At 41.7% G+C, this 23978-nt stretch overlaps 1 protein-coding gene across 3 annotated transcripts; it reads right to left on the reverse strand.

Annotated features, from left to right (window-relative positions):
* Nucleotides 1-1142: 1142 nt before the first annotated feature.
* baz2a (bromodomain adjacent to zinc finger domain, 2A) lies at nt 1143-23742 on the reverse strand. 3 transcript variants are annotated; one of them, XM_028044249.1, is made up of 30 exons: nt 23645-23742; nt 22400-22517; nt 20611-21453; nt 16942-18972; nt 15665-15931; nt 14902-15273; nt 14752-14812; nt 14459-14567; nt 14217-14318; nt 13311-13533; nt 13156-13217; nt 13009-13074; nt 12539-12925; nt 12201-12455; nt 11898-12112; nt 10788-10862; nt 10496-10670; nt 10345-10407; nt 10118-10262; nt 8444-9069; nt 8037-8361; nt 7169-7324; nt 6907-7067; nt 6712-6777; nt 5758-6041; nt 4806-4941; nt 4270-4416; nt 3909-4168; nt 3652-3795; nt 2641-2800 (listed from the first exon to the last, which is right to left on the reverse strand). In XM_028044249.1, the coding sequence occupies exons 2-30, from the start codon at nt 22515-22517 to the stop codon at nt 2641-2643; spliced, it is 8034 nt and encodes a 2677-aa protein (XP_027900050.1). In that variant the 5' UTR covers nt 23645-23742. The 3 variants fall into 3 exon arrangements, with proteins under 3 accessions (XP_027900131.1, XP_027900050.1, XP_027899964.1); XM_028044163.1 differs by having other exon boundaries at nt 23525-23728; XM_028044330.1 differs by lacking the exon at nt 23645-23742 and having other exon boundaries at nt 1143-2800.
* Nucleotides 23743-23978: the final 236 nt, after the last annotated feature.

Here is a 23978-nt window from a genome sequence, read left to right on the forward strand (position 1 = left end):
CCATCACAGTTGAACAGCTGGAAGTGACGGCAGGATGTTTCCAGCAGCATGTGCTCCAGACAGGACTTTTTATTTTCTGCAAAAAAATTTTCATTTAAATAACAAAAGAAAAAAAAAAACACCAGATGCTCCCAATATTTCTATGGGACACAAATATTTTTAACATTTTTCACTGTCAAGTTCAAGTTTAGTTTATAAAACATGGGAGGACAATACGTATTAATGAACACCCATTGTAACTAGGTGACTAATTTCCATCGCTAGTCCGATAAATAGTTCTCATGTGACATCACATTATCAGGAACCTTGTACCTGACAGCCATCTTGGTAGGTATCGTAACTGTCATGACAGTTGCTATGGAGTTGCTATGACAACAATAAACGAGCCACAAGCTTAGAACTAGCTTCCGCCTGGTTCATATCTAACAATATAAGTACAGAGCAACAATCAAGTCTTAAACCTTTTGATATTATTTTTGTTCGTCTCACAGCATGGTTCATCTATGCTTTGTGCTACTCTTGCCTAACAAGATGGCGGTTCTGTTGCGCTGATCACTTCCGGTTCAGACTTTTGGGAACTGTGGCGCGTTGATGTGGAAGCACATAATAAATGCAGTGATAAAAATCACAAAACAAAACTATGGAATAAGAAATACTTTAATTATAAAATCGATATCTGGTTTTACAAATGTTTTGCAAGACCATAACCAAATTATGTAATATATCATGATGGTTTAATCACTGCATCGTGGTATAACTCCCCACTTTCTAAAGTGAAACTATTTCCAGTAAATTGAAAATTAGAAATTAAATTTAATTCTTCTCACAAGATTCCACTTGTTTAAAAAAAAAAATTGTGAATATAAGATAACCCCTAAATATTTGAACTGTTGTTCCATTTCTGGTTTCTTGGACAAAAATACAAGAATCACTGCAAGTATTTTCCTTTTTAGGGGAAAAATTAAGTGTGGGAAGGTTTGAAATCAAAGTTAAAATTCTTGTTTGGACACAATCTTGGCTGCAAAACAGCTAAAACCTGCATTCTTATTTTATCTTTATTTACAGTTGGTTCCTGGTATCTGATTAGAATTAAGGTAAAAAAAACAAAAAAAAAAACCAAAAAACAGAAGCAGAACAACAACTCTCTACAAGATGTGTTTTTATTCAACTCACAGTACATTCTACAGATGCACACGTGTTACATCACCTTAATACAACAGAGTCCTGTAATACCTCCTCTTAAAAATGATGAATTGGTCCTAAAAATATAAAGAATCAAATTTAAAGTCACCAAAACTGTACATTATTAAAAATTCACTTAACACCACATTTGGTTGTCATGTCTTTTTTTTTTTCTTTTTTTTTTTTAAATACATTTTCTGAAAAAGGAAAAGAGAAAAAAAAAGTTCAGTGTAAGGAGCAAGTTTAAATAAACCCAGACGGTGGAGTCATCCTGTCACCTTCATGGCAAACCAATCGTGCAGCATCATACGTTGGCCCCCAAAAAAGAAAAACAATAAAAAAATCAATGAATAGGAATGTAAGACAGAGGAAGAAGGCAGAAATGCGCCCAGTATGTCAAAAATCAGCTCTCGAGACATTCTATTCTTTAAAATGAAACTTCAGTCTGTTTTAAATATTTTTATTTTTTTTATCCAATCTATAATGAGCTAAAAACAAAATGTGAGATTTAATTTAAACCCTGCTCCAGAGCAGGGCTTGCAGCTGCGGATTTGATGTGTAAAACATGCACAGACGCTCCTAAAACCTGCAACTGCCAACAGCAAAAACTTCCTCCTAGTGTCCAATCAGCACAGCCTATTTACAGGTGCGAGAACGCTTCTTGGTCGCAGAACGTTTTGCTCTTCGCAGCGACGTCTACGAGTCTACAACTGACCAAATCTAAAACCCCTCCAGCTTCTGAGTGTTTCCCACAAGAGCAGCAGGTGAGGTTGTGGGTAAAATTACGTATACACTGGTGTGTGTGCGTGCGTGTGTGTCTTTAAGTGGAGGTTATACAACATCTACTGGTGACAGTCCAACAACAGATTCCTTTAAGTTTCACTGGCCTTTTTTTTTTTTTTTCATAAAATGTCTAAACATCTCTATTGGGTCGTCTGTACACATTCACTACGAGCTATTGCTATTAAATAATCCCAGCTATTGTAATCTTTATATATATTTATATATAGAATATATAATAAAAATATAGTGAGCCATTGAAAAAAATTACTCCTAGGCATAAGACCACGTTACATTACATTTCCAAACAACAGGTAAGAAATGCTCAGAAGAGTCTAGGTGCGTTCAGTCGTCGGGCGGCGCCGAGCAGGTCCGGGATGCGGTGACAAGGTCACACTCTGACCTTCAGTGCGAGTGTGGAGCCGGCCGAGCGGCCTGATGGGACGCGACGGGAGGAGCACGTGATGAGGGGCAGAGGTGGAGAGACGGGGGAACGGCGGTAGAAAAAGATTCAACCTGTCCAGGAAACGATAACAGACAAAGAGCCAAAACCTATACATATATACCTATACATGAGATAATACAGGAGGCCGGAGCAGGACTCCAGCCAGTCTTCGCAGCACTGGAGAATGCAGCAACAATCCACAGCGCCACCCTGAGGCCGATCCTGGCAGGCTCCTATTTGTCCTTGTTGGAGTAGAACTCCGCCCAGCGGCTCTCGAAGAAGCGCCTCATGGAGTGACCCGCCATGCCCACCTCCGACGTGTCCTCGTTGAACAGCTCGCAGTTGTTGAAGACCAGCTGAGCGTCGGCCGCAAACTCATCGCAGCTGCAGTAACTGGAGAGGAGAAGAAGAGAGGAGGGTGAGGCGTGAACCAGGAAGAGTTACAAGCAAATCCTTCATGTTTGAAGATTAACATCATTTTTGGAAGAGCTACATACTCTGTGGCACATTTCAGTTAGAATATCATCATCTAGGGATGAAACAATCAGTTTAAAAGTGATGGAATGATTACAGAAATAATCGTCAACCGACTTAGTTTATCAATTAATCGTTAACTGGAGCATAAAGATTCAAAAAAGGCAATTGGCTGAAAAAAAACACAATCAAAGCAGTAATCAAGTCAAAACAGTATAAAAAATATGTGCATTTTGCATTTCAGACAAAAAACTCCATGTTGCACAGTTTTAGCTTCACCTGGTTCAAAGTTTGTTTTTTAAATAAAAACAAATTCAATACTATTACTATTATTTCAGTTAGATGCACCAGTATATTTTAGTTTTCCCTCAATAAGCATAAATAATTGCTGATTCCTTCAGGATTAACACCACAAAAAAAGATATGTCAAATAAATGTATATTTATATGCATCAATGGATGTTTTAACAGCTTTAATAAAGGTTTGTCCCTTTTTTATTGAAATATTTTACCACTTCCTGATTTAGATGTTAGCTGTGTAGAGAGAGGAAGCAATGACGAAGAAACATTATTATTATTGGTGCCAATAATTTCAGAAAAAATATTTATACACATCTTTGTGTAGTGGTAGATTATCCACCTGAATTAACAGATTCATTTGGCAAATGGAGCGTTCCGGGAATTCTTTCCCTTAAATTTGAACTTTTGAACTGTAATGTTCAAAAGCTTTCCTGTGTGCGAAAGCTAAAAGACAAGAGTTTTTTTTCTTACGCTCCCTGCAGCAGTCTCTCTCTCATGGTGAGGAAGTCCATGGGGTTCTTGATGATGCGCCGGTAGCCCGGCACCAGTCGGGGGTTGACGGGTTCCAGGAACGGCCAGGCGTCTGCGTGAGCCTCCATCTCCATCAGAATGATCCTGGTGGGAATTTGAGTCAATGATCACCAACTTACATCATCAACTTCATTTTAAATTCTAAAAAGAACTGGAATGATGTTTGAGGAATCTAGCTGGACTGAACAGTGACTCACTCGCAGAAGGTGAGGTCAGGTTGGTTGCGTGTCGTTATGCGCCGGCGTTTGCTGGTGCTACTGCTGCTGCTGCTGCTGCCGCCTCCGTCTCCAGAGTAACGGGTAGACGACGAAGATGAAGGCACAGGGGTCTCCTTGTGCCGCGTTGTCATGCCGCCGCTGCGTCTTTTTGTGGTCTCGTCCTCACTGCTGTCCTCTTCATACCTCCTCTTCTTCAGCCTGGTGCGCTTTTTGGACGAGCTCTGCAATTCGTCTTCCATCTTAGACAAAAATAAAAAATAAAAAAAATGCAACATGTCAGAAACTAGACAGTATGGTTGGATGTAGAAAAGGAAAGACATTCTCTTTGTTTCCAAATCACCTTCGGGACACAGGTTGGACAAAACCAATCTCCTTCTGGAACCTGGGTGATTTTGGGCTTCAGGCAGTACATGTGGCAACCTCGATCGCAGCCGTCACACAGCAGCAGGCACTCATCGTTGTCCCCCTTCCTGCACACCTGGCAGGTCTACACAAAAACAAAAAAAGCTTAGAGTGACAATCGTGAGTAGATAATCTGCAAAAATATTCATATTTTTTATCACAGACTGAGAACATTTTGTTAAAAATCCAGGTCATAGACCAACACGATGTAATACACAGCTATGAAATGCAAAGAAATATAATTCATATTTTTTCAAAAGACTATTACTGTGAAGGACAATTATTCCTCATACTCTCCACAACCCTGAACCTTTAATGCACAGTTACAGTGAAAGTCAGAAGAGGCCTGGGTTAAAATGTACCACATGATTTTCTTCACCAGTTGAAAACCTGACTGGTGTGGATGAATCAAGTTTCCATCAACCAAAATGCCTCCATTGTCTTAATCTGTCACAATAAAACACGACTTCTCACCACTTTGGTGACCGATCTCTCCCAGGCGATGGCCTTCTCCAGCTGAAACACACAAAGGCAGAGCTGTGGCGCGCTGCGGCAGCGATCCAGAGCCTGTCGCCACGTCCGCAGTCGAGACGTGATCTCACTCTCCAGACTGAAGCAGAAAACGGCCACAAATCAGTTACAACACGTCTATCAGGCTGAAACTAATGATTATTTTGGTGACCGATTAATTGATTTAAAAAAAAAAGGTCCATTCTGCAGATTTTTCATTTAACAACTTAAGCTTATTTTATACAATATTAGAAATACTTTAAAAAAAGATACCTTCCTTTTTTAAAATCAACATTTTTTTGTCTAAAATTAGATAATATGGCATTCCTTTAGTGCACAATTTATTATTTGTAGCAAAGCATGCTACTGCAGCTTAAAATAAACAGTATAGACATGAACATATGAAAAGTTCAGACATTTCTGCTTTCTAAATATGGTGAAGGGATGATCTATTGAATATTTTTTTATTAACTGATTAGCAAGAAGGTGTTTAATATTTAAATTTTTTTTTAAAAAAATAGAATAATGCTGAAATTGTCATTTGAGGAGTTTTGGGTAAAGCAGATTTACAGACAAGATTTTATCCTAAATATAAAATGTATGTATTTTTTGTACAGTGTTGACATGTTGTTCTTTTAGAAAAAGGCTTTTTTTTTTAGTATGTTTACTTTATTGATTAATTGATTACTTAATACACTGACGATTAAGCGCAAGAAATCACAAGGTCTTGAATCTTCGATCTCCTTTGATCTTGCATGCCAGAGAACATGATAATTTGTTTTATTTTTCCTTCCTGTTTTTACCTTTTGCCTGCTCAAACTAAACAATTAAAAGAACTGATTCATCACGTTTATTCCTGTTGATCATTTACACATGTCTCTAAACTCTTCTGTAATCTTGAACCACTCGTTCCCACCTGAACACGTCTAGTGAGAGCTCCTCTCCGGGTGTCGGAGTGAGCGGCGCGAGGCGCATCACTTCCGACGGGTTCCACAGCGGCTCCTTCAGGTAGCGCCTCTCGATGTTCCTCTCCAGGTTGGCGAGTCGCAGCACGGCCAGGTCCAGCGGGTGCGTGGCGATGCGGGGCAAACCGGACCACTCCTTCTTGGTCCGCACGATCCAGTCGTCGCGGGGGTCCACGTCGTGCTCGTAGTACTGCAGGTCGTCGCGGGTGGAGTCTGGGTCTGGGATGGTGTAAGGCTGGAAGGAGAGGAAACATTCACAGCACTTTATCAGGTAGTTTTCAAGGAAAGCTTCCAGCACTTTGGAGATGAAAACAATACAAATTAACTTAAAAAAAAAAAACTATTTCAATTCACTGCTATTTTTTTATTACTGTTAATGTGATAATTTTCTACACAGCAGGGACAATATATACTAAAATATAACATTTTATGTTTTGAAAATTTCTTTTCATACACTCCCTGTACCCTTGACTGGTGTGAGAAGAAAACACAAATTTAACAACAACAAAGAAGATTTCAATTAAATTTCAATAACTAATGAACAAAATATAAGAACAAATGTATTTCAGTTACACAGATCAATAAATCATCGAGCCATTAGGAATAGTAAATATTCATTACATTGAACAAATTGGTTTGTGTTAAGGTAAATGCTTAAATGCAATATAAATAATAACTTGACTTTCTGTAAGGAGTATTTTCTCCTAAAAGCTTATCTGAACTTTATTACAGAACTGTGCAGATAGAATATCAAGTACTTTCAAGGACTTTATACAGAAATTAAGCACTTTCCAAACTTTGTAACCACCTTGGTGAAATTCAAGGATTTTCAAGGATTTCAGACACCCACAGAGACCCTGGTATAAAGACAGTAAGTTATTTTGGCGGAACATTTGAGAGCTCACCTGAAATTCAGTCACTGGTGTTTCTGTGCTGTTTTCAGCTTCGTTCAGAGCACCCTGAGGAAGAGCCTTGAAGAAAAACAATACAGTTACTAAAATACATCAACACTTTTACACAATTATTTAATTTTGTGTTTTTAGAAATCTCAACACATTTATGAACCATTTTAAAAAGTGAATTTCAGTTTTTCTTAAAACCTTTAAATGTAGATCAGCAGCAATGACTCTCTGCTCCAGGTCCTCCACCCACTGGAGGGCGCTGACATCCACTTCCATCGCTTTCTCCTGCACCTGCCAGGGCTGCTGCAGCGCCTCCAGCAGCACGTCTTTGTCCTCCGTCTTCAGCTCAAACAGTGGATCTACGCAGAGATTACATGTGAGGGGAGAGGATTACACGACGACGTAGCAACAGGTGTGCAGAGGGGTAACTAGGGAAAGGCGGACAGGATGGTGGTCTCACCGTTTATGGGTTTGGTGCAAATCTCAGCTAAGCTCTCCATGTGTTTGGCCAAATGCTTGTGGAGAACTTTCTCTCGGATGCCGCGTGGATGGAGCGCCTGCAGCGTGATGTACAGTTCCTCTGGATCCTTGATCCACCACCATCCTCGCACCATAGCTGGAAGGCAAATCAGAAAACACATCACACAACAGCAATTAAAGGGGATTTCTGAAAGGAAATCCCCTGCTAGAATGAGCAGAAATGCATTCCACACTTTTCAGATTTGTATTTGTTAGAAGACAATACAACAAGCATAGAAAAGCATGCATTCTTCTCCTTTAACTCCATTCATCCATCAATTTCACTAATGGTTTACAAAGTACTTACCGGTAAAAGTAAAAAATACTACATATCTGATCTTCTTCAATGCTATAAACCATTAAGATCTTTAATATCACCTGAATCAAACCAACACAGAACTAAACAGCCTGAAGAAGCCTTCAGTTTTTATACACCAGAAATGTGGACAAGCTTCCGATTCACTGCAGGAATGCTCTCACCTGTTCTATTAAAACAAGATTTTTTTTATTTGCTGTTGCCTACTCTTAATCCTAGTTTTTAATTTACTTTATATTTTAATCTGTTTAATCTAAATCTGTTTTGATGAGTTTTATCTTAACTTCTATGTATAAGCACTTCCAATTGCCATCGCCTAAAAGGTGCTATATAAATAAAGCTGGCTAAGAGTCCAATGAAAAACTCTAAAGTAGTAATCCCACAACATTCAAAGCGTTTGTACTTTTGAAGCAGCTTGTATATTTAACATTTGACAAACTATTCAACAGCCACGTTAATTTGCACAAAACAAACAACAAAAACCCCAACGTACATGCTGGTATGGGCTTCACCACCAGTTGTGTGAAGTATTGCTGCTCCAGTTCCTGGAACACGGCATTTGGCGGGCGGCCGCGGCGTTTTGCCGCTGCGCCGCGGGGCCCCCTGCGGGCCGGACTGCTGCCTCTGCTGCCCCGCCTACGCCTCCGACCGGGCCGTCCAGGAGTAACTGGAGCAGCTGGAGGAGGAGCGATGGCAGCTGGCGGAGGCGGAGAGGCTATGGGTGGAGCAGCAGGAGCCAGATCGGTGGGGGGACCATCCTGAGGTGCTGCTGGGGTCACGGGGTCAGCAGGAGTCAAAGTAGGCAGGAGCTGGTCATGCTAAAGAAGAGAGAGGGTTTGGTTTTAATATCGGCCCCAAGTATTAACTGCTTTCATAAGTGTTTGAGCAGCAGTGGCGAACCTCCATGAGCGGAGCAGCAAGCGCAGGCAGTGCACTCGGGATCTGAGGGAGGAGTTTGGGGGGGGAACCCGGTGACACCGGCGTTTGGGGCTCGGTCAGAGAGTTATCGTCACACGGCTGCTTGGGGAGAAGGTTGAACCACTGTCCTTGTTTCTCCGCCATCTCTTTGACGCTCTCCTCTGAGTGGCCGCCTTCAGGAGCGTCCCCTGCTACCCCAGGGCCGCCACCGTTGGTCATGACGTCCTGCGACTGGCTCAGCCAGCTCTTGAATGCCGCCTGAGTGAGGTCCAGCAGGCCGCTGTTGGGCGACCCCGGCCCCTCCTCTCCCACAGACCTGGCGCTGCTTCGACGCCGCCGGCGGATCTTCGCCGTGCGGAGGTGCAACTCGACTTCCGGTTTGATTTTTCGGGGACGACCACGGCCCCTCTGTGTGCTCATGAGGGACGCGGTACCGGGAAGCGGGTCGTCTTCCACAGAGGCGGTCTGAGGTTGGCTCGGCTTGGCAGAGGACAGAGCAGAGGGTGAAGCAGGAGCGGGTGGAGAGGTTGGCACTGGGATCTCTTCGACTTTGGGCTCCTTTTTCAGGAATGTGACAGGAACCTCGGCAACAAAGACTTCTGCTGAAGCTGCAAGAGAAGGTATATAAATTAAAGAAATTTAAAACTTTCTAAGATGTTAAGGCAAATATGAATGAAATTTAAGGCCTGCATTGCCAAAGAAATGTACAAATTCATCCATGATGAAAAGCACAAAATAGCTAACTAACTAGCTAAAATACAATGAAGATGTCTGCATGTGACTCAAACTTATGCTCGACATGAGAAAAAAATACAAATATGGGAGTGCCATGGTGGCGTCGGGGATAGCGCAACCCATGTTTGGAGGCCTTGAGTCCTCTACGCGGCCGTTGCGGGTTCGACTCCCAGACCCGACGATATTTGCTGCATGTCTTCCCTCCTCTCCTTCCCCCTTTCCTGTCAGCCTACTGTCATATAAGGGACACTAGAGCCCACAAAAGACCCACTGGAGGGGTAAAAAATAAAAAAATAAAAAAAAATATATATATATATACAGTACAGACCAAAAGTTTGGACACACCTTTTAATTCAATGAGTTTCCTTTATTTTCATGACTATTGACGTTGTAGATTCACACTAAAGGCATAAAACTATGAATAACACATGTGGAAATATGCACTAAACAAAAAAGTGTAAAACAACTGAAAATACCCCTTATATTCTAGTTTCTTCAAAGTAGCAACCTTTTGCTGTTATTACTGCTTTGCACACACTCTTCATTTTCTTGATGAGCTTCAAGAGGTAGTCACCTGAAATGGTTTTCACTTCATAGGTGTGCCCTGTCAGGTTAATAAGTGGGATTTCTTGCCTTATAAATAGTCATGAAAATAAAGAAAACCCATTGAATTAGAAAGGTGTGTCCAAACCTTTGGTCTGTACTGTATATAATATACGAGATTCGTTCCGAGACAAAATCTAAGACTTGTGATCTAATTATTTAAAGCCAAATTACTTTTTTCTAATGAATTGAAGACATTTAAGGTCTTAATTTTAGATGCATGAATTCAAGGCTTTTAAAAAAAATGTTAAGGATGCACAGACCACATTAAGAAAACAAGAGTTAAATCTTAAAGCCACAGCAGCGTCTGGGACTCACTCAGCAGCTCCTCGGGTCCTTCCACCAGAACTCCTCCGAGGTGAGGAAGGGCCAAGTATCTGCGACGGTAACGGTCCTGACCCAGCGTGACGACCCGCATGGAATGAGACGACTGGAGCAGCTTTTTACGGAAAAACGCTTGACGCTGCAGAGGAAGAAGAAAAAGAAAATCTGATTTTGTCTTTACCAAAACAAAAGAAGCCGTGTCTGAGCTGTATTAGGATTACCTTAGTTAGCTTATCTATTTGCCTTTCAAGCTCAGGAATGCTGGCAGTGGTGGGGCTCTCACTCTGTAACCAAAATAAAACAAAAAAAAAACAAAACTGGATAACTATGGTGGCTGAGGTTTAACTCTAAAACACAAGAGCAGATACCCACATCGCTGAGTTTGGGTTCTTCTTTGCGTGCGCGCCTGCTTCCTCTCTCCAGGACCAAACCGCTCTCCTCCAGACTGAAGTTCTCCTCCTCGGCGACTCTGGCGCTGCGCCGCCTCTCCTCGAAGCACAGCTCCTCCTCCGAGCGTCCGGTACGACGCGCCAGCACCGACTTCAGTCTGACGGGGACAATCCAAACATCAGTGACATAATTTTGTTTTTAATGGACATCTGGTAAAATCACAGGACTCCACTTTTTAAGAAGAAAATGGGGGTGGGGGTAGAAGTGATCATACTTGCGAAGTTTTCTCTCAATAATCCATTTATTCTTCCTGTATGTTGCCATGTTCTCCAACGTGTTGTCAATGTCACTGAAACACACAGTCAGCCATGTTATGATCAAAAAAATGGCTACAAACATCCATAATCTGAAAGAATGTCCTTAATTCTCAGCTTTTACATTATGGATTTTCCCTAATCCACACAAGATCAAAAATATAAATTTGGACTTAAATATAATAAGAAGGCTCCTTAGTATGTGGTCAAATGTCATTTATCAAGTTGACATTTTTGAAGCCTTCAAGGTTCCGGCATAATTCTGGTTTCATATTTGACCAGAAATCTTGGTTTTCATTTCAACTGGTTGGATTCCTGCTATGGATTTCTGTTTCAAAGTCTATAAATATTCAACTTACTTTCCTAAGTGGAGCATTACAGCTTTCACTATAATGCTCCAAATGCACTGGAAGTGAAAAAGGCAAAGAGGAAAAAAAAGGGAGAGGTGGAGTAAAATGTTAAAAGAAAAGAAAGAAATACGATTACAGAAGAGAAAGAAAAATAAACAAAATACAAGCAAACATCATAGAAGTCTGCTTCTACTCCTTCAAAAAAGAGAAAAAAACAAATAGCAAAATATGTGAAGAGTAGATAGTGCTAATTAATACAAGATGTATTTAGTAGTAATCGCAGCCCCAGAGCGTAGATTGTAAATAGGGTGAGATTATGATGTGGTTGAAGCAGAATAATATTAAGCTTCTGGTATGGTCTTCGCAAAGCGTGGACCTGCTAAACCACTTTTAAAGCTAAATTACCTCTTCCAGTTCTAATAAGTGGTCCAATATTCAGTCAAAATTATGCTAATAAACTTGTTGATGATTACAAAAAACTTGTAGTTTCTTGGTAACTTCCTAAAGGACATTTTACCAAACGTTTTATGGGGTGAATGTAGTGGATTAGAGAAAACCCACAATAAATTCAAACTTGTAAACATATTTCTTATTAAAAAAAAACAGAATAAGTTGAGATGAATCATTAAAACCTTAAAGCTAACATAACACCAGGCCAGGGAGGAAAGTAACTGAACTTGTGTTGGGTGTTATTAGAGCAGGAAGTTGCGCAGGCCTGACCTCGTCACAATGTTGCTGCTGTTCAGCTCCTCCACCAGGAAACCCAGGATGGCTGCCTTGGTGTCAGGAGGAAGGATGTGAAACGTTTTAGTCCTCAGCATGTTGCACACTTCCGTCTCGTAGCCATGAGACTCCAAATAGATGCGGAGAACTTCTGAAACTGTGTTGCGGGTCAGCTCCAAATCAACCAACTTCTCCCCAAGTATCTTCACAGACTATGAATTGGAATTAGAGTATATGAATTAAAACATGTTGGTGCTTGTTCATGTGTTAAAAATACTTGTCCTAAAGTAGTTTACTCACCTGGTAGTAGGACGGGAGGCCTGGATCATGAAGCGCTGACTCCACCAGCTTTATAAGGAGGTCCTGGACTTCCCCCTGGCTGTCGCCCAGACCAAGCAGACCCTCCTGCAGGGTAGAAAGGCTGGGAATGTCCTTCGGCACGTTGATGCCGATTATCTTTCCGTAGCCATGCAAGAACTCGACCACCGCCAGGCAATGCGCGAACGCCGTTCCAGAAAGAACCAAACCAGGAATACGGCTCAGCTCCGGCAGAGGCTGGAGGACATAGAGTTTTAAAAGTGTTTAAAAACTCAAAAGATTCAAAGAGTTCAACTAAACCGGGCTCAGTAGAAACTCACTTTGTGATCAGTGAGACACATGTCTTCTGTGGGCTTCTTCAGCTCCTCTGCAATAAGCTGTTGCCTCTTGCGTTCCTCCAGGCGTCTCTGGGCCTGCGCTCTCCGCTCCGCCGCCCTCTTCGCCGCCAGAGCGGCCTGCGCTGCTGCCTCCGCCTCCGCCTGGGCTTTAGCCAAGGCCTTGGCTTTGCTCCGGGCGCTGGCCACCCTGTTGCTCTGGACCACCTTCTCCTCGGACGGCTGCTGGGCGGGTGCGGCGGCTTCAACTTTGGCAGCTCTCCTGCGGCCGGGCTTTTTGGGCTCCGGAGCAGGTTCTGACTGCGTGAGCTGTGGAGCAGCTGGATCCGACGGCTCAGCGACGCCTTCCAGAAGTTTGACGTCTTGCTCGAGCTACAAGCCAGAACAACAGAAAATATTGACTGGAAGCTGAAGTGTCGCTCGTGACAAGAAGGCAAAATATTATTTAGCGTTACCTTGGCTTTCTTTTTCTCCTCTTTCATCTTCTTAATCTTTAAATCCTCCCTTCTCTTCATTCGGGCCTGCGACAGAGCAGCAGAAACAGAATAATGAGATCTGAACGGTTTAACGAGCCAACTGTGAAAGCAGCTAGGAGGTCATACCTTTCTTTTCATTTTCTTTTTGATTTTTACTAGTTTCTCCTTTTCCTCCTGGGTGAGAGCTTCTGGAAATGCAGAAACACCAGAAAGTCATGTCTGCTCTCCTTCGAGCAACTTGCATAATGGTTTCTACAAGCCAAACACAAATATTCGCTCACCCTTGGCCTCCAGACGATTTAGCAACTTGGCATCAACTTTGCTGAGAAGGTCGACGGCGTTGAATTTAGGAGGTCTACCTGGGCGACGGGCTTGTCCTGCCTTCGGGGCTCCAATCCGGCGAGGTTTCTCTTTGTCTGGGTTCGGAGGTCGACCACGCCGACCGGTGATGGCCATGATCATCGATGGGACCTCCTCGTTAGCTAGCAGGACCCACTTCACACCCTGTCACACATGCAAATCGGATTAATCGATTTTTTCAATAGTCGATTAATAAACAAATTTTGTGTCATATCCTGAGTATACAGACTCAAAAGAATGCCAATTTACTGAATGAACACAGTCATTGCTGTAATTATGCTAAAAATTCACAAAAACATATGTTTTGTTCGCAAATTAACTCAACTTTTGTCCGATTTATGTTCAAGTCGATTTTCAGTTAAACAAGTCTGGACTTTAACTGGGCCATTCCAACATGACTTAAGCTTTGACCGAAGTCATTTCATTATGGCTTTGGTTGAATCCTTGCTCTTTAGCAGAAAACCTCTGCCTCAGTTTTTAGTCTTTGTTGTTTATTCAACCTTTGAAGCCTTCACAGAAAAGCTGCATTGACACAGAGATTAATTTACACAAAGGTGGACTTGACTTACTTATGAGGTGACATCAGCAGGTAGCTGGTTGTACTGGTTGTATTTAGGGATATCAAAAAGGGACAGAATGGAAATGAACGCTGCACCTTAGACTTTTTCTTATAATCATTTTCATTCTAGTTCACAGCTATATTCTGCTTCGCACTGGTCCACCACATAAAGTTCCAATAACATGAGAGAAAATTGAAAAAGCTCAAGAGATTTAAATACTTTTGCAAGGTATAATATAACCCAAAAAAAAGAAAACAAAAGTTTTACCTCTGAAGTTTCTCTTTCTTCATAAAAGTCTCCAACAGGCATGCGTGGGCTGAAGCTGAAGTGTTCTCTGGAGACCACGCCATCCGAGTGTTTCTTGAGGTACTGAGAGAGAATAATAAGGTTTGTCAATAAAGAATAAAGAGGAAAATAAAGGCCACTAGGGAAAACCAGACGTAGAATTAAGAGCAGGAAGACGCATGTGTTCTTAAAAACAAGTGCGTTTTAAAAACGGCAAAAGTCACCTTGATAATTTCTGGAAACTGCTTCATCCTCCTTCCACATGGAGTGTAATACCAAGTTTCCCCTTTCATGCGGTTATCCATTTTCTTCACACGAATCTCCCTTTTCCACCTGAAAATTAAGAGAGCTTGGTGTAAATTTGGAGTAGCGTCATTCAGGAAACAGTTTCTACTCATAAGACATTTTTAATGCAACAAACAGGTTTTTCTTCTACACAACAACTCCATAAAACAACTCAGATTCTCTAACCTATTCTGGGATTTAGAGGAAATTTCTGTAAAAATTGGATTGCTACCCGTGTTGGAGCGGGAACTGGACCTGCTCTTCAGTTGCCACCCGTCTTCTGTTCGATTCGCCTGTTTAAGACAGAGAGCCCAATCAGAACCAAACCTGTAACCAAGCCACCTGATACAATACGTACAAATCTGTGAATTTTCTTTATTACCTGCAGTGGAGCTGTCATCGTTTTCATCAGCATCATCAGCAGTCGTCTCTGCATCTCGTTTCTGAGTTCCCACCGCGCTTCCGTCTTGGTCCTGTTTTCTGACCCGCTTCATCTTCTTGGGTTTCTGCACTATTGTGCTCAGGGCAGAAGCGTTGGCCAGAACGGCGTTAATTGCAGCCGTTATTGGATCGACCTCCTGTGCGAGAGAGCCAGCCTCCCCCGACGCCTCTTTTGTTTCTTTAACATCAACCTTGAGCATTTTCTTCCTCTTTCTGCCCACGGCTCCTTCCTCTTTCATCCCTCCCTCTTCATCGGTCTTCATCTTCTCCGCTTTGGGTGTTCGAACCCGAGGCTTTCGCATGTTCTCAGGAGCTTAAGGAAAAAAAAACTTTTTTATAGCATTGTCAACATTTACCATTTTTTGCATATTCCATAAATTAATAAACAGAATGCTGTAGGTGACCTCAAGGTCTGCAAAAAGCTAACTTCTTTAGCATGTGGGCAAACTTATATCAGCTCCATTATTTTTATTAGTAAAAATTCAAACAAAAAGTTTCAGTTTGAATTATTTAAAAAAGTGTACTTTAATAACATTTTTATTTTCCATGTTTTATTTTATTTTCTGTCATATTTCACAAATTATGATTTTTTGCATATTTAAAACAATGACCTAATCAATTTCACCTTTTTTCCCCAGACAGGATTTACTTGGAAAAAAGAAATCTGATGATAACTTTGATGTAGAAATCAGAATATGGAATACCTGCAGTGGTAACCAGCAGTGTCTTTGGAGTTCGAGGTCTGCGTCGTTTGCTTGTGGTCTTCAGAAGATCTCCTGCAGCTTCGCCGGTCGGCCCGGTTACCGGTTGGAGAGGATGCACAGCGGTGCTTTCTGCTGGCGTACTAAAGGCGACAAAGTTGTCCTCCCTCACTGTGAAACTCGGGGTTGTTGCGTCATCAGCGCTGCTCTTAACGTGTCCAGCTGAGTCTGGTGCATCATGTCCGCTCGGTTCCCAGTCTCCTTCAGAATCTGAGACAAAAACAACATCAAACTGTTTACAAAATTCACTTAACAACAGCATCCAAGTATATTGGAGATATAGAGTTCCTACACATTTTTATGTCAGATTTCCTGAGGTTTTTTTGCCTTTTCAACAGCAATTTTCAAAGTATGAATAGAAATTTTCACTTTGAACTTTACAGCAAAAATGTAAGGATTTTAAATATATGAACAACAGAAAAAAGAGAAGAGGAGCAGTGGACAGAGCAACCGATAAGACTGAAGCAACCTTTTCCATCCAAGACACAAAATTGAACTTGCCTAGATCCGCAAAATTTTTTCTAAATATGCACAACATAAACTGTTTAATTATGAACCTTTAATTTAAACTGAAATGTATTTTTATTTCCAGATTTTCAAACAAATTATTCCTCTTATAAAAGAAAAAAATATGCAGAATGAAATTAGCCCTTTTTTAAAATCAATATAGAAAGAGAAGATAGATAGGAAGCATCATTTGAAGCCAGTTACTTTTAAAACCCGTTATAGATATTAAATCGGCCCTCACCACCCTGAAACTAAACACAATTGGTGTCAAATGTTTGCGCAGAAAACATTTTCGTTTGTGCTGCTATCATTTTAAAGACAATAAATGTTTCCAGAGGTTATTAAAGGTCAACTGGACCGTCTTTATTTACAAAATCAAACAAATTATGAATCATAATTGCTACATTTGTGCAGCAAAATTTTTTGTTTGTACTGTTATAATTTTTAAGATTAAAAAAAAAAACATTTTTATACATATATATATATTATAAATTACACAAAATGTATAACTTAACTTTGCTATCTTTTTGCAACTCAAATTTTTGTAGCACAGTTGTTTGGTACTGGTTGACCTTTTATGACCTCTGGAAACATTTAATATCAGGCTATGTGATACTTATCTAGTCTACCTAGGAACCCTCTATGAAGATAAAGAAAACAAACAACTTTTAAACTGAAAATTTAACTTTAAATTCAGAAATGTGTCAATGTACCTTGAGAAACTGGCTGAGACGATCCAGATAAACACGAGTTGTTCACGTGGCTCGAGTCAGCAGCAGTGTCTTCGGTCTGAGTGGTTGTATCTAAAGACGACTCCAGCATTGAACCTTCTGTAGCCTGGCTGCTGTTTCTGGTCGCTTCCACCTCGGAGGTTTCCTCCTCCCTGGTCGACTCCATGGTGTCATCTCTGGAGTCCTCCGCTGAGAAGCTACCTTCTGCAGAGCTGTCAAATGTAGCAGACTGGTTCTCCTCAGCACAGGACGTGGTGTCCAGATGAGAGGTGTCAAACTGAGAAGAATCACCTAAAAACGAGGCATCGCCATAGATATGTGAGGTCTTTTCTAAGATGGAGCTGGCACAGAGTCTAGAGGGGGAGTCAAATGTTGCTTTGTCGTAAAAAGCTATTTCAGAGGAGTTGTCAAAGCCTTCTTCATTGGTTTGATGTTGTAACCTTGTGCTTTTGAGATGCGGGGGCTTCCCGATTGGAGTAGACGCCACAGGAGAGTCTGCTGCGTCTGAGAGGATGCTGCTCTTCACTTCGTGCTTCTCTATATCTGAAGCGTTTTGGGGATTTTGTTCAGACGTTTGTAACGATTTTCCTGGCAGATCAGTGGGAGATTTATACTGGTAGACTTCCTGCTTCTTGGTTTCAACGGCAACCACATGAGATTCAGTGCTTACTAGGTCTGAATCCAGCTGGGATAGGCTCTCCTCTGGTTTTCCGTTCCTTTTATTTTCCACTTCCCTCTTCTCCTCACCGGGAGCATGACGCTCTGAAATCAGAGAAGAAGTTGGGAGGTTTGGAGAGTCAGAGTTTCCGACAGCTTTAGAAGACATCCCCATCGGCGGAGGCATGTAAACCAAGGCAGGAGGGTTGGACAAAGGTGCAGTCCTGGAGGCTTGAGTGGTTAGAGGTAGGGTGAATGGAGGTCGGACCGGACAGCCGGTTTGGGCTGTCACAGAGGGTGCTTTCACCAATTTTGGTGGCGTTGATGCTGCAAAAGCAGTGGAAAGACTTGTGTCGACAGCTGGAGGAGTGTGTTTGCGATACTGGGATGTTGCTGAAGTTGGTTCAGAAAGTTTACTGCCAACTGAATGGGTTCCTCCTGCAGACGCTGATAAACTGGGGACAGATAACATTGAAGGTGAAGACGCTGGAATCTTCAAAGATGCCACACTGGGAGATGAGGAATTTGTGCTCAAAGATGAAGGAGCAGATATCAACCTCGGGGGAGCAGGTATGTCATGCTGATCTCCAAATGCATTGGCGACAGATGGCGGCAAAACTGGCTTGGACCCGTGAGGCATCAGCAACGCTGGAGATGCAACGGTTGCCGATTGAGAAGTGATGGAGACGGCGGCAGTAGGAGAAACACAAGTAGATTTAGAGGCTGTAGAAGGAAGTACAGACTTGGTTTGATCAACTAAAAACTCAGATGAAGACGAGGCAGGAGGGCCCGAAGAAACTGTGCCAACAGACATGCTCTCACTCGACATGTTTGAATGAATCAGAGAGGAAGAGTGCCCCTGTGGCAGAAGCTTGAATCCTAGGGCAGATGTTTCCGACACTCGAGAAGTAGAAGACCTCAGGCCTTGGACTACAATAGGAGGTGAGGAAATTCTTGAAAAAGCAGCAGAAGACGAAGAGAAGGGCACGTCCACATCACCGGATAACACTACAGGAGGTCCGGAGGCAGATGTTGGAGATCCAGATGAAGTAGAGATCCCTGGTGGAGTCGAAGTCTTCATAAGAGACATCGAGGCCCCTGAACTTGATGCCGAAAGTGGAGAGGTTACATGCTGGAGATGTGAGGAAATGACTGCATCTCTGACAGGGGGAGTAACTTCTGGATACGGAGCTGCTGGTTGATCAGAATATTGACGATAATCGCTTTTAGGACTCGCATGAGAAGCAGAAGGTGTAAGTTGGTAGCTGTCAGTCTTTGGTGACCTCTGGACAATAGGTGGTTTTTCACTGCCAGCGTGGCTTGCATCAACCTCCTTAATAGCTTCCCGTGAAAACCCTAAAGGAGAATAGAATCAAAATGTCAAAACTATTAGTTAACTCAATCAAAAGTATTTATAAATGGTACATTTGATACTTCATCTTAGTATAAACAACATCCTAGTATGCAGACACAGACAAATTTGTTGAAAGATTTAGACAAAAGTTCAACCTATAATTTGGTTACATTTATTCAATGAGGGGGAAAAAGGACAGTCTCCTAAAATGTTTAACAGACGTCAAAGTCTTGTTTGCCTCTTATGCTCCATACTCTTCTCGAGTTTGTACTACAAGTTTTAGGTATTTGAACTGAGACAGCCATAAAAGAAAGTTGACTTTGTGCCTCGTGAACAATTTCTCTGTGGAAGATCACATGATGACCCAATTTAATTGTTTTTCTCGACTTCTTTTTTATTACAACTGTCCTGGTGTTTTAAAATTTGAAGTTTTACAAGGCTGCCAGGGTCCTTCAAACATAAGCAGGTCTTAGGTCGTCCATACACTCTATCAAACAACAGTGGCAAAGAGGGGCTTTTCCGCATTTTCATCTTTTATCACCAAATCTCCTTGGAAGGTTTGTTGATGAACATTTTCAAATTAGTGTTTTGATGGTATTAGTGAAGATTAGCAAATTGTGCATGTTTATATTTGTAATCATAGGAGAAGAGAAACTTTTCTCATTATCTCTTACCATATGGTTCATTTTATAAAATTTTAGAGTGTGATTTTTCAATCTTTACAGAAGGCTTTTCACATCTTTATAAGATGTACAACTAAATATCGTTGTAAATTAGTGGTGGGTATTCATTATATTGTTTATCATGATAAATTTCTTATAAGAATTTTGATTTATCATTGTCACAATAAATTCTAATCAATGATGTTTTATTTTTTCTCTTCAATGCTTTTTCAATGAGAGCATCATTAAATATCGATACATTTAAAAATACCATTAAATGTAGTTAATTTGTGCAACTTAATGATACAAATCACACTTTCTAAAGAAGACTATTATTAAAGGAAATGTTTCTCAAGAACAGTAGTTGTGTTTGTAGCGCTACACAGTTATCCTAAAAAAGCTAAAAATAGCTCTTATTGCCACTTTTACTGTTATCATAATAGTACCACAAGATGTTATGTTAAAACTTTAAGTCCATATCGCCCAGGCCTCCTGTAAATAAAAAGGCTTCTCCCCCAAAACAAATATTCTGGATGACATTTTCCAAAAGCAAAACACTGACACCTGCTGGTGATATGTTAGTACTATCCCAATGCCTGACTGTAAAAGCTGAAACTAACCTAATAATGCAGTAGACACACAAGTGAAGTTACAACTTAGCCTGTTTTTCCTTTGGAGACTTCACAATCACTGCATTTCCATTATAGTTTCTGTTAACACGGAAGTGCAAGTTTTCAGCAGAGGTGACAACGTCAGTAATGGCAAAGCAGAAATACAACCATATGACGAGCATGACTCATGTCCAGACATTAGAAGGAGGAAATAGATTGTAGACTAGGAAAGTTTGACTTGTCATCAAAATCAAAAACACAAAATGTCAACCTTAAGGCGGCAATGACAACATGCAGCAGTGCAACATATCAAAATGAAGATCTGAGGAAACAGCGAGAATATACCATCATAATTAGAAAAAGTCACCTTGCAGTGGAGAGGACATCCCTGCACTGCTAGTGTGAGGGCTGCGATCCCTGCTGAGACCTTTGGGTGACCCACTGTCCTGTATTGGTGGTGATACAACCGGTGTTGGCGACATCCCCACTGGCAGAGGACTGCTGCAGCTCCCTCTGCCCAAGCTGTGGTGCTGTGGGCTGCCGCGGGGTGGGGTGAAGTTCTGGGCAGCGGGGGGCATCATGCGAGTCTGGGATTGAGATTGCTGTGGCAGCTGCTGCTGGGGGGGCTGGTAGAAGGGCATCCCATTTGTCATCATACTGTAATGCTGCTGCTGGTGGTGATGGTGCGGCTGATGGTGGGAGAGGAGGGGCTGCTGAGATGGTTGATGGGGGGGCGGTTGTAAGGTCTGCTGCTGGTGATGTGGGGAAGGCGTAACGCCAGGATGAGACTGACTCTGGAAGCTCCCATACATGCTGGGGGAATTATAACTCATCTGCTGTTGGGTGGGGTTGCTCCTGTTCCAATACTGGCTGTTGCCTGTTAGAGGGACGTTTGTTTGGCTTGCAATGGGGGGCTGGTGGGACGCTTCCACGCCGCCGTTCAGTTGGTACTGGCCATGGCTTTGGAAGTGGTGCTGTGACTGAGACTGCGCAATCCCAGACGCCGGCTGCTTCTGGTGGACCCCCTGCCCTGATGACGGGCCCATGCCAGAGCCATACTGAGGGAGCCCCCCCCACAGGTATTCGTAGCCAACTGCGCCCTGGTGGTGGCCGCTCATGTGCGGGTAAGGAGCTGACGGGGGGTGGGAACCAGACACGCTTGACCCGTGTACAGTAGTGACGCCATTCACATTCATTTCGCCATTTAGATCTGTTAGAGAGCAGAAACAGCTTAAAAAGCTGCTCAAACAGAAAGACATGTTTATTCCTAAAAACAAATAAATTAAGAGGAGTTTAGTTCAGGAAATGTGTGCATTGATTCTCCTGTGTTATGATCATTATTTCACATTATAGTTAATTAACCAGAAGTTCTATATTTTACAATACATAAACTGACCAACAAACAGAGGCACCAAGATTAAAAAAATTAGGGATCCACCATTTTAACACCAACATCAATATCAGACGATTTTAGTCTTTTTTTTAACATTTATTTATTTATTAGGTTGATTTGATATAGACAGACACATTAACATATAAAAACTGAATAAAACTGAAGTCCCATGCTTGTATCATGGTTATTTTTGGTTTAATTTACAGCACTTATCCCTGGATAAGCTTTTCTACACAGTCTATATATACATCAATATCGGCCCAATAAATAAAACTGAGCCGATATCAGCAACCGATATTGACTTCCATCTTATTGCCATTTGTTTTTACAGAGGGCAGAGGAAGGAGTTGGTCATGTGGTATTTGTTTGGTCATGTGACAGTGATAGAGAGGGAGTGCAGGATTCTAGGAAGCTTAACTGACATAGTGTTGAAAATATTTTTTTGAAGGTGTCAAAAGAACAATGAAATATTTACAGTATAGGCAAATAATGGTTATCAGCCATTTCAGCAGTATTTATATTTATATTGGGCCAAATTTTTATATTGGTGCTTCGCTAAAAAATAAAAAAATACATACTAATTTGCCTTTCTCTCAACAGTTATCTAAATATGCTTGTGGATTAACACAATGCCAAGATGATATCTTGAAGGTTTTATGTGACCCTCTAGAGTGTGCAGGGACACATAGAATCTTATGATGGACCGGATTTGGCCCCCAGACCTTGAGTTTGAAACATGTGTATTAGAGGATGTAATACTCACTCTTCCCCTGCTGAGGAAAACTCGTGGAGGACCCGTTAGTATAAAGAGAATCCCCTGAGGAGAGTTTCAGTCCTGAGTTTGTTGAGGTGCCATAGTTGAAATGGTTATTTGAGTCCATCTAAAAGAAAAAAAAAATAACAAAATAAAATAGAACCACAACACTAGTCTGTTGTTAGTCTCCATTAAAGTTCGAGAAATCACATATAACCAAGTTCTGTTTTGTTTCAGATAGCCTGATTAAATGATTTTGTGACAGCATTTTGGGACCAACGGCAGCAGCCGTTAAAATGTCGCAGCCAGCAGCAGCAGATGCCAGGCCCGAGCGAGTGTAATGGACAAGCCGAATATTACGGTAGGAGCTCATCATTACCGCTGATGAGGCGCTGCTAATACGGCACAGACTAGAAACGTTCATTACAGGTAGAAACACAAGCACGAAACATAATCAGGGCGGCAGTGGAGGGAGGCGAGGGGGTAAACTAATAATGTATTGATATTTTAAAGAACAGTTGACGACAGCAGTGGCTGTTTACCAGTTTTCGATAGTCCTCCGGGATCTTGATTTCCTAATTCAACGAGGCCGTTGCAACAGCAGGCGCCGCGTTAGCTTAGCGCCCTCAAATGAACCAACCACTACTTTAAAGCGCTGCCAGACGGCTGTGCTGGCCATTTTATCCTTAATGTTAGATTAAAGTGCGAGTCCGAAGGGATCCCAGCAACTTTTCATGCCCGGAATATATAACAGAGAATATCAGCCTAGCACCCCCCAAGGTTATTTAGCTACATCATCACAAAAGAACAAAGCTAACAGATAAAGCTAACTAATAGCATCCTTATCCGGAGTAAGTAGGCTGCGACGTTAGCAGGTACCATAACCACGCTGGTTTATCCCGTGGTGAATGCAAAAAATTCAAGCCGGTTTGTTAAAAATAAAAACGAACTCACAAAAAACAGACTCGCGGATTAATAAATGGAGGCGTACTCCCTTTTGATGACGGGCTAACGTTAGCTAGCAGCCAGATGAAGTTACATTGTTTACGCACACAGACAATTTCTGCAGAGCATCATCCTCCTACACCGCCACCATCCAAAGTTTCACCGATATTCCACTCAAAACAGGCCAACCTTTTTTCTGTTTAGTCCTTGGGTTCCGGAGGCGCCGGCGGCTTTAAACCCCCTCCGTGTTAACGGATAAGCGTGGGTGAAGATGACACAGCGATAAATTATAAACAACTATTCCCTAACCTTTGGGTTTTAAATTAGCAAACATGGCTGTTGAGGTCCGGTGCAGCCATGATCACAGAACGGAGTGAAGCTGGAGCCGCGTTAACGTCCCAACAATGAGGCGCGCACACATCCGGTAAAAGTACTTCAACAAAGTTCAAGACCCGTTTATACACACAGAGCAGGGAAATAAAGCCAAAAAAACCAAATCCATTTAAATTATAGCCAACGGCACAAACTATTTCCTCACTTAGTAAAAAAACATTATTTGATTCAGCAAGTAAAATAATTATGAATATAGAATAAATTTGTAAAATACAGTTGACATAATTATTTCTAATTATTGATACACTCG

This window comes from Xiphophorus couchianus, chromosome 1 (genome assembly GCF_001444195.1).
Source record: "Xiphophorus couchianus chromosome 1, X_couchianus-1.0, whole genome shotgun sequence".
NCBI lineage: Eukaryota > Metazoa > Chordata > Actinopteri > Cyprinodontiformes > Poeciliidae > Xiphophorus > Xiphophorus couchianus.